The sequence below is a fragment of the Crassostrea angulata genome, chromosome 6 (assembly GCF_025612915.1).
Source record: "Crassostrea angulata isolate pt1a10 chromosome 6, ASM2561291v2, whole genome shotgun sequence".
NCBI classification, from domain to species: Eukaryota; Metazoa; Mollusca; class Bivalvia; order Ostreida; family Ostreidae; genus Magallana; species Magallana angulata.
Window position 1 is genome coordinate 45,847,770 of NC_069116.1, and position 13,574 is coordinate 45,861,343.

At 34.7% G+C, this 13,574-nt stretch overlaps 3 protein-coding genes across 3 annotated transcripts; 1 reads left to right on the top strand and 2 right to left on the bottom strand.

Moving 5' to 3' along the window:
* Positions 1-82: 82 nt before the first annotated feature.
* Positions 83-3,420, bottom strand: LOC128189846 (amyloid beta A4 precursor protein-binding family B member 1-interacting protein-like). Its single transcript, XM_052861616.1, has 4 exons — positions 3,183-3,420; positions 2,108-2,219; positions 973-1,136; positions 83-622 (listed from the first exon to the last, which is right to left on the bottom strand). The coding sequence occupies exons 1-4, from the start codon at positions 3,241-3,243 to the stop codon at positions 369-371; spliced, it is 591 nt and encodes a 196-aa protein (XP_052717576.1). The 5' UTR covers positions 3,244-3,420; the 3' UTR covers positions 83-368.
* Positions 3,421-5,138: 1,718 nt separating this feature from the next.
* Positions 5,139-8,021, bottom strand: LOC128189465 (cysteine and tyrosine-rich protein 1-like). The gene is made up of 4 exons (XM_052861089.1): positions 7,737-8,021; positions 6,567-6,669; positions 6,151-6,320; positions 5,139-5,797 (listed from the first exon to the last, which is right to left on the bottom strand). The coding sequence occupies exons 1-4, from the start codon at positions 7,795-7,797 to the stop codon at positions 5,544-5,546; spliced, it is 588 nt and encodes a 195-aa protein (XP_052717049.1). The 5' UTR covers positions 7,798-8,021; the 3' UTR covers positions 5,139-5,543.
* A 2,276-nt stretch (positions 8,022-10,297) lies between these two features.
* LOC128188941 (uncharacterized) lies at positions 10,298-12,946 on the top strand. The gene is made up of 3 exons (XM_052860273.1): positions 10,298-10,453; positions 11,801-11,978; positions 12,294-12,946. The coding sequence occupies exons 1-3, from the start codon at positions 10,346-10,348 to the stop codon at positions 12,914-12,916; spliced, it is 909 nt and encodes a 302-aa protein (XP_052716233.1). The 5' UTR covers positions 10,298-10,345; the 3' UTR covers positions 12,917-12,946.
* Positions 12,947-13,574: the final 628 nt, after the last annotated feature.

Consider the following 13,574-nt stretch of genomic DNA (forward strand, 5'->3'; position numbering starts at 1 on the left):
AATAGACATGCAAGTCACACAAATCTATCTAATTTCACAAAACATGCGCTTGCTCTCTCTCTCTCTCTCTCACACACACACACACACACACACACACACACACACACACACACACACTTTGTCCACATTCCATTATTCAGTTTAATGGTAACTTAGATTTTTTGAACTCTTAAGATGGGTCTTTTATAAAATATGTGTACTATGATACTTTACATATACATGTACTTAAAAAAACAAAAACCTATCCCAGTCTTAAAGGGGTGAAAATTAACTGAATTTTGAAATAGCAATAACAAAAACTGGTTCCAAATATTTTATCACAGAATGTTCTTAACAATAAACTTCAGTCACATGTGCGTTACAATGGCTCAGTTTTTGGCTGGCGGAGGAACAAAGTTAGACTCCTTTGGCGACGTTGGGTAGGGAGGGGCCTTGTTTTCCGGTGGTTCAAACATGGAATCATAAGATGGCGCCGGCTCGCCGTAGGGAGGCGGCTGGGACGTGGAGGAACCGTTGTCTGAAGGATAAGGTGCATTAGGAGGCGGATTCAGCGTCTCTCCGGGTGCTAGGTGGGAAGCCTGGCTTGTGTATCGAGTAGGATAAATCCCGGGGGTGGCGTTTGCTTAAAAATCAAGATTAAAATTGACATAGTTCTTATTGTATGAGAGCTGTAATAGTTTAAGAAATCGACGCTGTGGAATTGAAAGGCTGTAATTAAGTAGCAGACACGGCAAAATTAACATTTAGCAATAAAAAAAATAAGGTATTCTTTACAACTTTTCAAAATATTGAAATCATATATCATAAAAATACATAAAAATATATTACCATGGTTACAGAAAAAATAACAGTCGTATCCACAATATATATATCTGATTGTCATGCAAGATTTAAAATATGTATGTGTTGATATTGGACTAATATTGATATAATTTTTGACGTCCATAGTGTAGATAAAGACTTTACGTTTACCTGTAATGATGGCCCGTTGACCTTCTGCTCCGGCGTTTAGGAATCTTACGCTTAAATTGTAACTATTATTTGTTCCCCTGTTTTTTCTTTCACAGATGCAGGACTTGATGCAGTACGCCATTACACCGAGGAAAATGAGCCCCAAGATCACACCACAAACGATGCTTCCGATGAAAGAAAATAGTTTTAATTAAAGATCATTTCATTATAGTATCGTATCCAATCAATCTGAACAATACAGCCAGTAAATGACTTCATAATTCATTGCATAATTAATTATTCAGATCTCTCTCTCTCTCTCTCTCTCTCTCTCTCTCTCTCTCTCTCGTTTTGTTTGAACATATTTTATTGTATATTTACACAATGGGATTGGGCACAAGTTCCATAACTTATTAAGCTCTCTCCCTACAAAATTATTAACAAACATAATATAAAGCATAGTAAAAGGTCACATATTCAAAACAGATGCAATATATATCACTTACATTACTAAAGTTGCTAATGGCACTATAAAATAGATATAGATATATAAAGTTTAATACATTACGAAAAACGTTCAGATTTTTTTTAATGAAAAGGTGAACCATAGAGAACAAAGTTTCATTAACACTATCACTAATTGTAACATCACCCCAGAGCAACACGTGTGTTGACTTTATTCAAATTTTGAATCTTAAAAACATTATTAAAAAGCTCGTCTCTTGCGCGTGCATACTAAGTACAAGGGAGCAAATAATGATATGTGTCTTCAACTTTTCTAAATGTTCATGAAAGGCTTTCAATGATATTATATCGAAATAAGTCACAATTTATTATGCAATTATGACGTAGTTTAGTATGGATTATATTGTAGGATCTATCTGGCGGAGATTTATTTATATCTAAAATATCTTTATCGGAAGTGATTAAATTGATGAAGGTTGATAGTGAATTAACCTCCCTGATATGCAGAGGTAGGGAGTTCCATTCCCCAATGACTGTTGGAATTAAAGAAGATCTGTACACTTGCAATCGACATTTTGGTAGGGAATAGTTCTGAGAATCTCTCTCTCTCTCTCTCTCTCTCTCTCTCTCTCTCTCTCTCTCTCTCTCTCTCTCTCTCTCTCTCTCTCTCTCTCTCTCTCTCTAGTCTTACTAAGACGGGGGATCTGAGGTATAGTAATAATAGGAGGATCTGTAGGAACTATAAGATCTGTAGGAGCTATAGGTTCTGTAGGATCTAGAGGATCTATAGGCGCCATCACAGCCTACAAAGGAAAAAAAATTTGATATTAGGATCAGTCTTTTTATATCTTAAGAGCTAAAATTTATCTCTCTTTTACTCTAAAAATTTTGCATTTTGAACATTGGCCTAACATTAAGACAGCACGAAATATCATGAAAGCTACAACTAATGTCTATGAAAATTATAGTGTCGAGTACAGCGTAAAAATATACACAATTCGAAAAAACAGTAAGCATAAGATGTAATCCGTTTTTACGGATTAAGATAAATAAACTTGTTGATTAACTTAAAGACCTCACAATGTAACGATGGTAACCTAATTATTCGGTTGTAATTTTTTAAGAACTGTTTTCATTGATATGCGTTATGACCAACTAGCTATTTAATTAAATAAGGGAAAAATTCTTTATTCAAGCATGGGATTGCATCCGGATATTAATTTCACTGGGTTTTAATTATCGTAGGTACATGAATAAACAATTTACCGAATCTCGATAGATCTAACAAACGGCGACTTACAAATGATTAAATACAAATTTCGAAGACTAAATTACATTGTTAATAGTTATTATTTTTCTATTTATGGTTAAAACGAATAACGCATATAGAAATACAAATACATTTTAGCACTGAATGCCTTTTTTAGACTGTCGTCGGTCCTAAAACACACCAGGCCGTGCAGACAAATTATACTATCGCGCTAACGCGCGGTATATATCCTTTGGATGACTGCGTGTGTACCCTGTAATCCTACATCAGCTGTCATCATCTCATGATAAGTATAAAATGTAAAGTTTAATCCTTTATCGTAATTTGATAAAATTATCAATTTATTGATTATCTGTTTAATTATAAGCTTATACTGATTTATTTCATCATTTTTTTTCTTCTTTTTTTAAGTTAGTTTATTAATGTTTTGTTAAAGTTGGGTTTTTTGTGTTAAAATTGGTAATTACTAATTAACCCTTGTTAATTACTGACATACCTTGAAGAAGTGTTAACAAGATCCAGAAAATTCCTATGTACTTTAAGACTGGTATTGACATTTTTTGGACAGTCTGTTATTATCTCGTTTTTCTCTCGTTTTTATCTAACAACCAATTGAATGCTCTTCCTAGTGGTCATTTCAAGCTTACTAGTAGCCATGTAAACAATTCACGGACAATGGTTGAAATCAGGCGACATATGTCATATCTCTAAGTAAAATTATTACTTCTTTAGCCTATAAGTCACATCTCTTCATTTATATCTACAAGTATAATTTTTTAGTTGCGTATTGGTGGAAAATGCAGACAGAGGATGTTTTTTTAGTGTCTAAACATGGAGGGAAGTGTTTTACGGTGCACAAATTAATCAAAAATTACATGGCATATTGGACCTAGATTATATATCTAAGGAAGCATTTTAGTGCCACTTATGCACTTTTCATTTTTTTTTATTTTCCCCACTTGAATCTGTAAAATTCGCACTTTAAAAAATAAACAAAAAAGTATTTTTAAAAAAACTCTGATCTACCTATATCCTTATTATTTTGGTCCGGGTGCAGGAAACAGGGATATATTTTTTTGGCCTAAGCAGAATTAATATCTTTCCCATGCCGACATACAATGTTATGAAACGTTTAGGTATTCTTATTCTTATCATTTATTATTTGTTAATTATTTTAACATAGATTATTAAACAAGTTTAACATTCTGAACATTCTGGTGATATCAAGTTTCTATGATGTTAGAAGTGCAAAGGGCGGTAACTGTAGAAAGTGATTAAGAGTATGAACTCTTGAGTATTTTCCATAATCACTACATTCTTTTTTTTCTTTTTTTTTTTGCCGTAAAATAAAATCAGAATTGTAATAATTTTGGACCGTTCATTTTCAGCTAAGTTCATGTTCCATGACTAGTACTGATACTTCCATTCCAAGTACTTTGGGTCATCAATGACACTTTGCTGAAAAAGTGTGGTTGTTTTCGAACTTATTCTTTAAAATTCTGGGAGTTATACATGTGCACTGCTATTATGATCCTTTTGTCACGAGAAGATTACAATATGTCCCAAGTAAGCTTAAGAGATTAAAGAAAGTTTGAAGTCTTTTTTTCTGGTTTCGATGACGACGCAGTATTAAGCATTGCCTATTCAAAAACATTGCTCTTAGCTCTAATTTTAGAGTTTCCCAATATCTTGGGGAAAAAAGATCTCTACGAAGGGGATATTTTATGATTAATAAGTATTTTATCCTCCGATGATCAGCAGAGTTAAAGATAAGAAAAAACCTTAGAACTGTTAGAGCAGACACGTCGGGGGAGGGGGGGGGGGTATTCCCCCTCTTTTTCTCAAAATATATATTTTTCTTCTTACATACAACGTACCAAAAATATAATTTCGAAGGGACATGCCACCCCCACTTTATAGGAACAAGTTAAAAATTATAGGGAGAATTGGCAAAATTAATATTAAAAGTTTGATGTCTCTTTTTTGGGGTTTGGGGTCAATGAAGACGCGATATTTAACATTACCTATTCAAAAGCAGTGCCCTCAGTTAAGATTAAGTTAATTTTAAAGTTTCCCAATTACCCTGGGAAAAAAAGATCTCTACGAGAGGAATATTTTATTGATACGTATTTTATCCTCCAATAATCAGCAGAGAAAACATTACAAAAACATAAGATCTGTTTAAAGCAGGCATGTAGCATCGGGGGAGTGGGGGGTCCCCTCTTTTTCTTCAAATAAACATTTTTCTTCTTACATACAACGTAACGAAAATTTAATTTCGAAAGGACATCCCCCCCTTTTTAGGAACATGTTAAAAATTATAGGGAGAATCAGCAAAATTGATATTACAACAGAAGTAACAACTCCCCCCCCCCCCTCCCCCACTCTCCCCAAACGGATTAGGATTGTGAATAAACATTGGCGAGGGGATAATGCACCTTCCCTCCATCCCCTGAACCCCATCCCACCCCAAACATACACACACAGAGATTAGGAATTTGAAGTTTGGCGAAAGTTTATTTTTCATGCAATTGGAGATTGTTTTTTTAAAAGATGCCTGTTAAAATAAACTCTCTCTCTCTCTCTCTCTCTCTCTCTCTCTCTCTCCATTTAATAATTCAGTTTAATAGTATTTAAGACTTTTGGAACTCTTAAGATGGGTCTAATAATGTGTTCTATTACGCTCTACCTACACATATATATATATAAAAAACATTTCCCAGTCTAAAAGGTGCGAAAATTAAACTGAATTTCAAAATAACCATTGATAAAAAAAAACAGGTTCCAAATATTTCATCACAGTACATTCTAGAACGTTCGTAACAATATACATCAGTCACATATGCGTCACAATGGCTCAGTTTTTGGCTGGCGGAGGAACAAAGTTAGGCTCATTTTGCGACGTTGGGTAGGGAGGGGCCTTGTTTCCTGGTGGTCCAAACATGGAATCATATGATGGCGCCGGCTCGCCGTAGGGAGGCGGCTGGGGCGTGAAGGAACCGTTGTGTGAAGGATAAGGTGCATTAGCTGGCGGATCCAGCGTCTGTCCCGGTGCTAGGTTGGAAGCCTGGCTTGTGTACTGAGGAGGATAAATCCCAGGGGTGGCGTTTGCTTTAAAACCAAGATTAAAATTGACATAGTTTTTTTTTTTGTTATAAGAACTGTAATACTTTACAGAAATCGACGCTGTAAATAAAAATGTGTAAGTAGCAGACACGGCAAAATTGACATATTTACAATAAAATAATAATGATATTCTCTATAACGCGTCAAAATATTGAAATTATATCTCATTAAAATATATTCCCATGGTTACGGCAAAATAACAGTTGTCTCTATATATTATTTGTTTCTGATTTTCATACAGGATTTACATGAAAAATACATGATTATGTGTGTATTGATGGTGGACTAATAATTTTTTGACGTCCATACAGTGTAAATAAAGGCTACCCGTAATTTACCCGTAATGATGGCCCCTTGATTTGTTGCTCTGGAGTTCAGGAATCTTACGCCGAAAATGGAACTATTATTTGTCCCCCTTTGTTTTCTTCTACAGATGCAGAATACGACGCAGAACGCCATTACACCGAGGAAAATGAGCCCCGAGATCACACCACCAATGATGCTTCCGCTGAAAAAAAAATAGTTCTCGGTTTTAATTAAAGATTGTGTTTTGGGATTTAATCATTTCATATGTAGTATCGTATCCAATCAGTCAGATTAATATTTGATATGATACATTACAACCAGGAAATGAAATCACATTTGATAACATATATTTAATTATTCAGATGCTCTCTCTCTCTCTCTCTCTCTCTCTCTCTCTCTCTCACACACACACACACACACACACCCACACACACACACACAGTCTTACTAGGACGAGGTTCCTGAGGAGTAGTAATAATAGTAGGATCTGTAGGAGTTATAGGATCTGTAGTAGCTATAGGATCTGTAGTAGCTATAGGCACCATAACAGCCTACAAAGAAGAAAGTGGAATGTATAGAGCAGTCTCCTTATATTGTAAAAGGTATAAGTGTTCCTTCTTTTTATACAATGTAATTGTTTTTTCTTTTACTTTTTTAATTTTGCTTGTCATAGGCCTAACATTAAGACAACACGATATATCAGGAAAGCTAAAATTAGTGTAAATGAAAACTTTAGTTTCAGGTACGACGAAATATAATCACAATGTGAAAGACCTAAATATAAGTTGTGAGAACCTTTTTTAAAGGATCAAAGTATTTTGACAATGTCTTTGTATGTTTAAGGAGGCTGGGAGATCAACAAAATGCCCATCATATCTACCTTATATTTTTAAGAGCTGATTTTTTGGGCGCTATCAACTACATGTACATGTATCATTTAGTAAAAAAAATATTTCAAATATTAAGTTTAAGATATGAATATCTTTCTATATATATATCCTTATACAGAGCGCTTCTTCTTAATAATTTGATAAAGTCTTAAATAGCCACGACACCCAGCACTCTTTAAAAGAGGTCATAAGTCACTCAGTATACCTTTGAAAGCATGGGGGTCATACGAAGGACTTGACAACCCCCACAACCAACCTTTTACTCATCATCTACCATCAAAAACTTGATATATACTTAAATATGGCTATCAAATATGTTCAGTAGCTCACATTTTTGTGTCAATATAAATGAACTCGGTTTTAATTCCATATGAATGGGATTTCCATATTAGGAGAATGTACGTACAACATGCATGCATTACATATCATTACGGCAAAGGATGCTTGCTTATTCATGTAACATCCTTTAGATCACAGCGTGTGTGCTCTGTAATCCTATATCTGATGTTATCATCTCATGATAAGTTTAAAATGTAGAATTTATTTATTCCTTTATCTTTATTTGATAAAATTATTTTTTCTGATTATCTATTTAATTATCAGCTTATACTGATAGATTTCATTGATTTTTTTCCTTATTTTTTTTTCTAAGATTAATTCATTTTTTGTAAAAGAAATTTTTCGTTTTAATTAAATCAGAAACTGACCCTTGTTGATTACTGACATACCTTGAAGAAGTGTTAACAAATTCCAGTAGAATCCTAAGTACTTTAAGACTGGTATTGACATCTTTAGACAGTCCGTGGTGAATCTCGTTTTTATTTAACAACCAATTTAACGCTCTTCCTAGTGGTCACTACACGCTTACTAGTAGCCATGTAAACAATTCACGGATATTGCTAGAAATCAAGTCACATATGTCATATATCTAAGTATAAATTATTACGTCTGCAATAGTTATAAATATCTTCATTAATTTACAAGTATTATTTATCAGTTGCATATTGGTGATAAATACAGACCTAATATCAAAATGAAAGTAAGGAAGTTTTTATGTGTAGGGTGTAGTTTTAAAAGTTTTTTACATTGCTCATAACAATCACAAATCAATAGATAAAAACACCTGGCATATTGGTCTTAGAATTTATCTCAGATTACACAGAAAACGCATTTCTTTTTATTTAAATTAACCAGTTTCGTAGAATTGGTCAGTATTTGACAACAGAAAGATTTGAATTAAATAACAGGGTATTTTTTTTCTATATTTATTAAACAATGTACATTTAAATTCGAGATAATACCTCCGCAGAGGCTCTCTAGATATACTTCACCTTCAATAAACAGTCAAATGCTTTTTATTTAAACCAAATAAGCTACATGTAGCGAAGCAGAATATTAATCTCATCCTCAACACACAATGTTATGAACCATATAGCTATTTTAAATGTTCACATTTGTTATTAATATCAATTATGAAATAGATACACTGTGGTGATATCAAATCTCTACGATGTAAAAAGTGCTAAGGGCGGTAACTGTTGAAACTGTAGAAAGTTAATTTTTGAGTATTTCCCATAATCACTACATAATCACTACATAATCACTACGTATTTTTTCTGTTTGCCGTAAAATTAAATCAGAATTGTAAGAATTTTTGACCGTTAATTTCAGCTAAGTTCATGTACCATGACTAGTACTGATATACTTCCATTCCAAGTACTTTGGGGTCTATATGACACTTTGCTGATAAAGTTCGGTTGTTTTCGAACTAATTCTTTAAAATTCTGGGGGTTATACATGTGCACTGCTATTATGATCCTTTCATCACGAGGAGATTATAATCTGTCCCAAGTGAGCTTAAGAGATTAAAGAAAGTTTGAGGTCTTTTTTACTGGTTTCGATGACGACGCGGTATTAAGCATTGCCTATTCAAAAACATTGCTCTTAGCTCTAATTTTAGAGTTTCCCAATATCTTGGGGAAAAAAGATCTCTACGAAGGGGATATTTTATGATTAATAAGTATTTTATCCTCCAATGATCAGCAGAGTTAAAGATAAAAAAAAACCTTAGATCTGTTAGAGCAGACACGTCTTTTTCTCAAAATATATATTTTTCTTCTTACATAAAACGTACCAAAAATATAATTTCGAAGGGACATGCCACCCCCACTTTACAGGAACAAGTTAAAATTTATAGGGAGAATTGGCAAAATTAATATTACAATAGAAGTAACACCCCCTCCTCCCTCCCCAACGGATCAAGATTATGAATGAACATTTGCGAGGGGACTATGCACCCCCATACCCCCAACCCCACCCCCACCACCCAAACACACATAAACGCATATTAAGAATTTAAAGATTGACGGTGGGCTTTTTCAAAATTCTTATTCTTCTTGTATGTAGAGATTGTTTGGTTTTTATTAAAGATGCTTGTTAGTAAACTGTCTCTCTCTCTCTCTCTCTCTCTCTCTCTCTCTCTCTCTCTCTCTCTCTCTCTCTCTCTCTCTCTCTCTCTCTCTCCAGGCACGAAGCATCGTTTTTGAAAGTGGGGGGGGGGGGGGGGAGCCAGACTCATCCAAAAAATATTGACAAGCAAAAAAAAAAAAAAAAAAAAAATTTCACAACTCCATGATAATTCAATTTTTTATATGTAAATTTAAAAAAATTAGTTGCTGCGAGAAAAAGTGGGGGGCCAGCCCCCCCCCCCCCCCTGCCCCCCCCCCCCTGATGCTACGTGCCTGCTCTCTCTCTCTCTCTCTCTCTCTCTCTCTCTCTCTCTCTCCTCTCTCTCTCTCTCTCTCTCTCAATCTTCAATATACATACAAAATTTTGTATTAAAATGTACTTTTAGCGTATCCCTTTTTCACGCTTTAAAGAATTTCGAGCCTTTGGGAAGGTCATTCACAATTTCAATAAAGCTATTTCAGCATATACCATTTTTGTAATTTCGCAATATAAAACAACAAAGATAAACATTTTGTCTGGTAAACATTACAATATATATTTGAGTCATATGGCAGGGGGCACGTGAAAAACTGTCTATATATAAATGATGAACATCTCTCAGATTCGCCACGTTAAATATCGATCCGCACGGAATAAAACAAGCCTCCAGTCAGCTGTAACTGTCGATTACTTGTGGACATGTGTGAACTTTCTAAAGTTTAGCAGTTGTTCGCATAGAATATTGTACAGGGATTGATAAGAGATCACCGCTATTCGTTTAATTTACCTTGTCTACAGGTGAGTTAGCTTTTTATTTGTTGTACGTGTAGTATTATAATACATATACACGCAGTACTTAAATACGCTGTATCATGTTTACAATAAATCCATGCATGAACTGGCATCAATTTCGTCATGGTTCAATTACTTACATTCATCCACATGTTTACATGTACATATTTGCCTAGCTGGTGGACCAAGGTCTTTAGGAAAAAGGGTTCGTTATATCTTTTGCACTTCATAATCTTTATGGTTCATACATGTACGTGTGCATACGTACATGCATTTACAAAACAAGTATATTTGCACAGTTTTGTAGAATTTCAAAACTTTTTAACAATTTACAGTTATCAAATGTACCATGTATATTATAACTGTTGCGTCTATGGTAATCATTGCTTTAAAATACGAAGAGAGGAGGGGGCGTGGTGTAAATACGCAGTGTTAAAATACACAGGATTTCTTCATCGTTGTCATTGCGCAATCAACTCGTTTTCACCCCCAGATTAGTAAAGTGCATTTATTTCAAAATTAGTTATTTGATCGATGGGTTAATCAAAATTTCGATAGAAGAGTAAAATATTGCTAAATCGGTTTCATAATAAACTCGTTTACACTAAATTACTACACCTCAACCCCCTCATAGGGTCACAAAAGCGATATGTCAATCCCGAATAATGTCTATAGATAATTATATATGTAAAGTCTGATATCGCAATGGAGTATGAAGGACAAAAATTATTATATCATTTGTCTACTTTAACAATTTTCTAGATACGTTGTTTGAACAGAGCGTCCTTGAATACAATTCGATGAATGTTAAGCATAGGTCAATGGCTGAAACTCTGTCTTCAAAGATCAACTTCATTCATTTACATTTAGGCTATTCAGTTTTAAAATGCGCATTTAGTTGATGGACTAAATGTATTACCCTAAATCTTGGACAATTAATTGAGTCATTACAGTGAGTACTAGTGCACTCTTCATTCACTCAATGGATCACCAAAGTGATCAACCAACGATGCATCTTAAAGTTAACAGTGTAACCCCCCCCCCCCCAAAAAAAAAGTACCAGCAGATGTAATTGTATGAAGTACACTAGTATTTACTTTTCTTTCATTAAACATGTATGTTAGCTGTTTGCTGTTTAAAGTGGAATAATCTAACTCCATCGGTGTTATTGGCCTCTGCGTACACCAGCTGTCGTAGAATCAATGTTATTAGAATCTACATAACAGCATGGTTCGTAGAGAGAAAATCTGATTTACATTTAATCGTTCTAGTCATCACGGGAAAAAATGGGGATAAAAACAAAACAAACTTGTTAAGACTACAAGGTTTTCAGTTTGGGGGGGGGGGGGGGGTGCGAAGGCTCAGTATTAAAATTATGAATTTATAATCAGTTCAAGGAAGGCCCTTGATTTTGTAAAGACCCCCCCCCCCCCCGCCTGTTACGAGTCGGTATTATTAAACTGAAGATAATGATTATTATAAAATGGGGGTTTTAACTTTTGATACATTCGATGTTGTTTGTTGCGATTGATGTAATGTTGTCTTCTTTTAGCGGCAAGTTGGGTTTGATGAGAGCGGGCGGCCTGTGATTTATTCCAATTTCAGACAAGCGGCGACTCACCGATACAGCGCCGAGGACTCCATCACCCACGTGTCCTACATCATCGAGAACGCCAAACTTACCATGAAACCCGGCATCAGTACCTGGGTATTTGTGGTGGATTGTTCAGGTAATGATTCGGTGATATGTTTTAAAATGAATTTTAAAAATAATATTTGGTGACTTTTGTAATTAGTTGTTGTAGTTTTGGTTTTTTTAAATCAAGAGTTTATTTACACTTGACAAACATATGTCTAGAGACAGAAAGACACCCACACATGTACATACACACAAAATAAACAGTTTATTACCTTCATTATATGTGGGGGTGTATATATATATATATATATATATATATATATATATATATATATATATATATGAAGTATGTTTTCTTATTTGAAATATATTCCAAGGAAGAAAGTGTCTTAAATTTGGATTGTAGGTATGTCGCTTCCTCTATGCAATCCCAAACTCGGCTACGGCGTCACACAGACCCTGGCTGACCACTACCCAGAGAGACTCGGAATGGTGATTTGTTTGAATCACAACACCGTGTTTCACGCAGTATGGAAAGCCATCAAAGTATTCGTTCATCGAAACACCGCATCGAAGGTGAACTTAGTTCGTTCGATGTCTAAAGTAAAAGAGCTTTTCCACGAATATTTTTCTGACGAATTAACAAATTGGTTACTCGATGAGATAAAACTAAACAAGAAAGGACCACTTTGCAATAGCCAGCAAAGATTCTGGGAACGACCTGCCAAAAAAGGCTCCCATGATCCTCGTGGGTGTCCGTCTTATGTGGCCGAATACGTGGATAACTATATGGAAAAGAAAGAAACGTCCAATCAGCGCGTGCACAGACCTTTCCCAACTATGATTGACAGTTTGTCTGGTAAATGTTGTAAGGTTCAGTCTAATTCTTCAAGGGACGAGGCTTCTTTGAGTGACGTCAGCGGAACCAGTAGTGACTGTGAACTAGATTCTGATAAAGCAGACGACATAGAAATTCCAGACGAGTTCAAAATTGACAACAGTGCTGTAAAACAAATCAGTGTGTCATAATCTTTGTTAATAATTAAATCTGGATTTATCTTGGTGCCTTTCAATGCAATTTACTCCCTTGTTGTTGCAAGTGTTGTTCAAAGAGTAATAGTTAGTGATTTCTCGTTATTCGTGTTTACGAAATGTATTTATTTAAAATATTTTAATAAATGAATAAATATTATCTACCGTTTCAGCCCATATGAACTCATGTGAGCTTTTCTGAGTACAGTTTGTCCGGCGGTCGTCCGTCTGTCATTCTGTCTGCAAAAGTTTTTTTTTCCTTTTTTTTTTCTCCAGATCCACCGGGCCAATTTTAACCAAATTTAGCGCAAAGCATCCTTGCGTATAGAACTTTTAAGTGTGTGTTAAAAGTATGACCCAGGCCTCCTTCAAGGCTATATAATTATTAAAGAATAGAATAGAATAAAACTTGCGAAAACCCCTCTCAAGAACTTTTATGAAATTGTCATGCAATAAAGCTTGTATAGAAAACTTAGTTTGAAAATATCTTAACCGCAACCCGTGTGGGTACCAGAAAGGAAGCACACTGTGGGAGATTTTACGTGCATTTATTTTAAACTTTTTTAAATGAAAAGTGTAAATACAACATTCTGAATAACCAATATTGAAGCTTTTACAATAAGAGTTGCTCATTTGAAACTTCGTAAAAGTCATA

Bases quoted from the DNA above. Each gene is read 5' to 3' on its own strand.
- LOC128188941 (XM_052860273.1), top strand. From the start codon at position 10,346: ATGCATGAACTGGCATCAATTTCGTCATGGTTCAATTACTTACATTCA. The intron at 10,454-11,800 runs GTTCGTTATATC...GTCTTCTTTTAG, and splicing joins CAAGGTCTTTAGGAAAAAGG to CGGCAAGTTGGGTTTGATGA. The intron at 11,979-12,293 runs GTAATGATTCGG...TTTGGATTGTAG, and splicing joins ATTTGTGGTGGATTGTTCAG to GTATGTCGCTTCCTCTATGC.
- LOC128189465 (XM_052861089.1), bottom strand. From the start codon at position 7,797: ATGTCAATACCAGTCTTAAAGTACTTAGGATTCTACTGGAATTTGTTA. The intron at 6,670-7,736 runs GTATGTCAGTAA...TCTTCTTTGTAG, and splicing joins TTTGTTAACACTTCTTCAAG to GCTGTTATGGTGCCTATAGC. The intron at 5,798-6,150 runs GTAAATTACGGG...TTGGTTTTAAAG, and splicing joins TCAAGGGGCCATCATTACGG to CAAACGCCACCCCTGGGATT.
- LOC128189846 (XM_052861616.1), bottom strand. From the start codon at position 3,243: ATGTCAATACCAGTCTTAAAGTACATAGGAATTTTCTGGATCTTGTTA. The intron at 2,220-3,182 runs GTATGTCAGTAA...TTTCCTTTGTAG, and splicing joins CTTGTTAACACTTCTTCAAG to GCTGTGATGGCGCCTATAGA. The intron at 1,137-2,107 runs GTAAGACTAGAG...TTTCATCGGAAG, and splicing joins ACCTCAGATCCCCCGTCTTA to CATCGTTTGTGGTGTGATCT.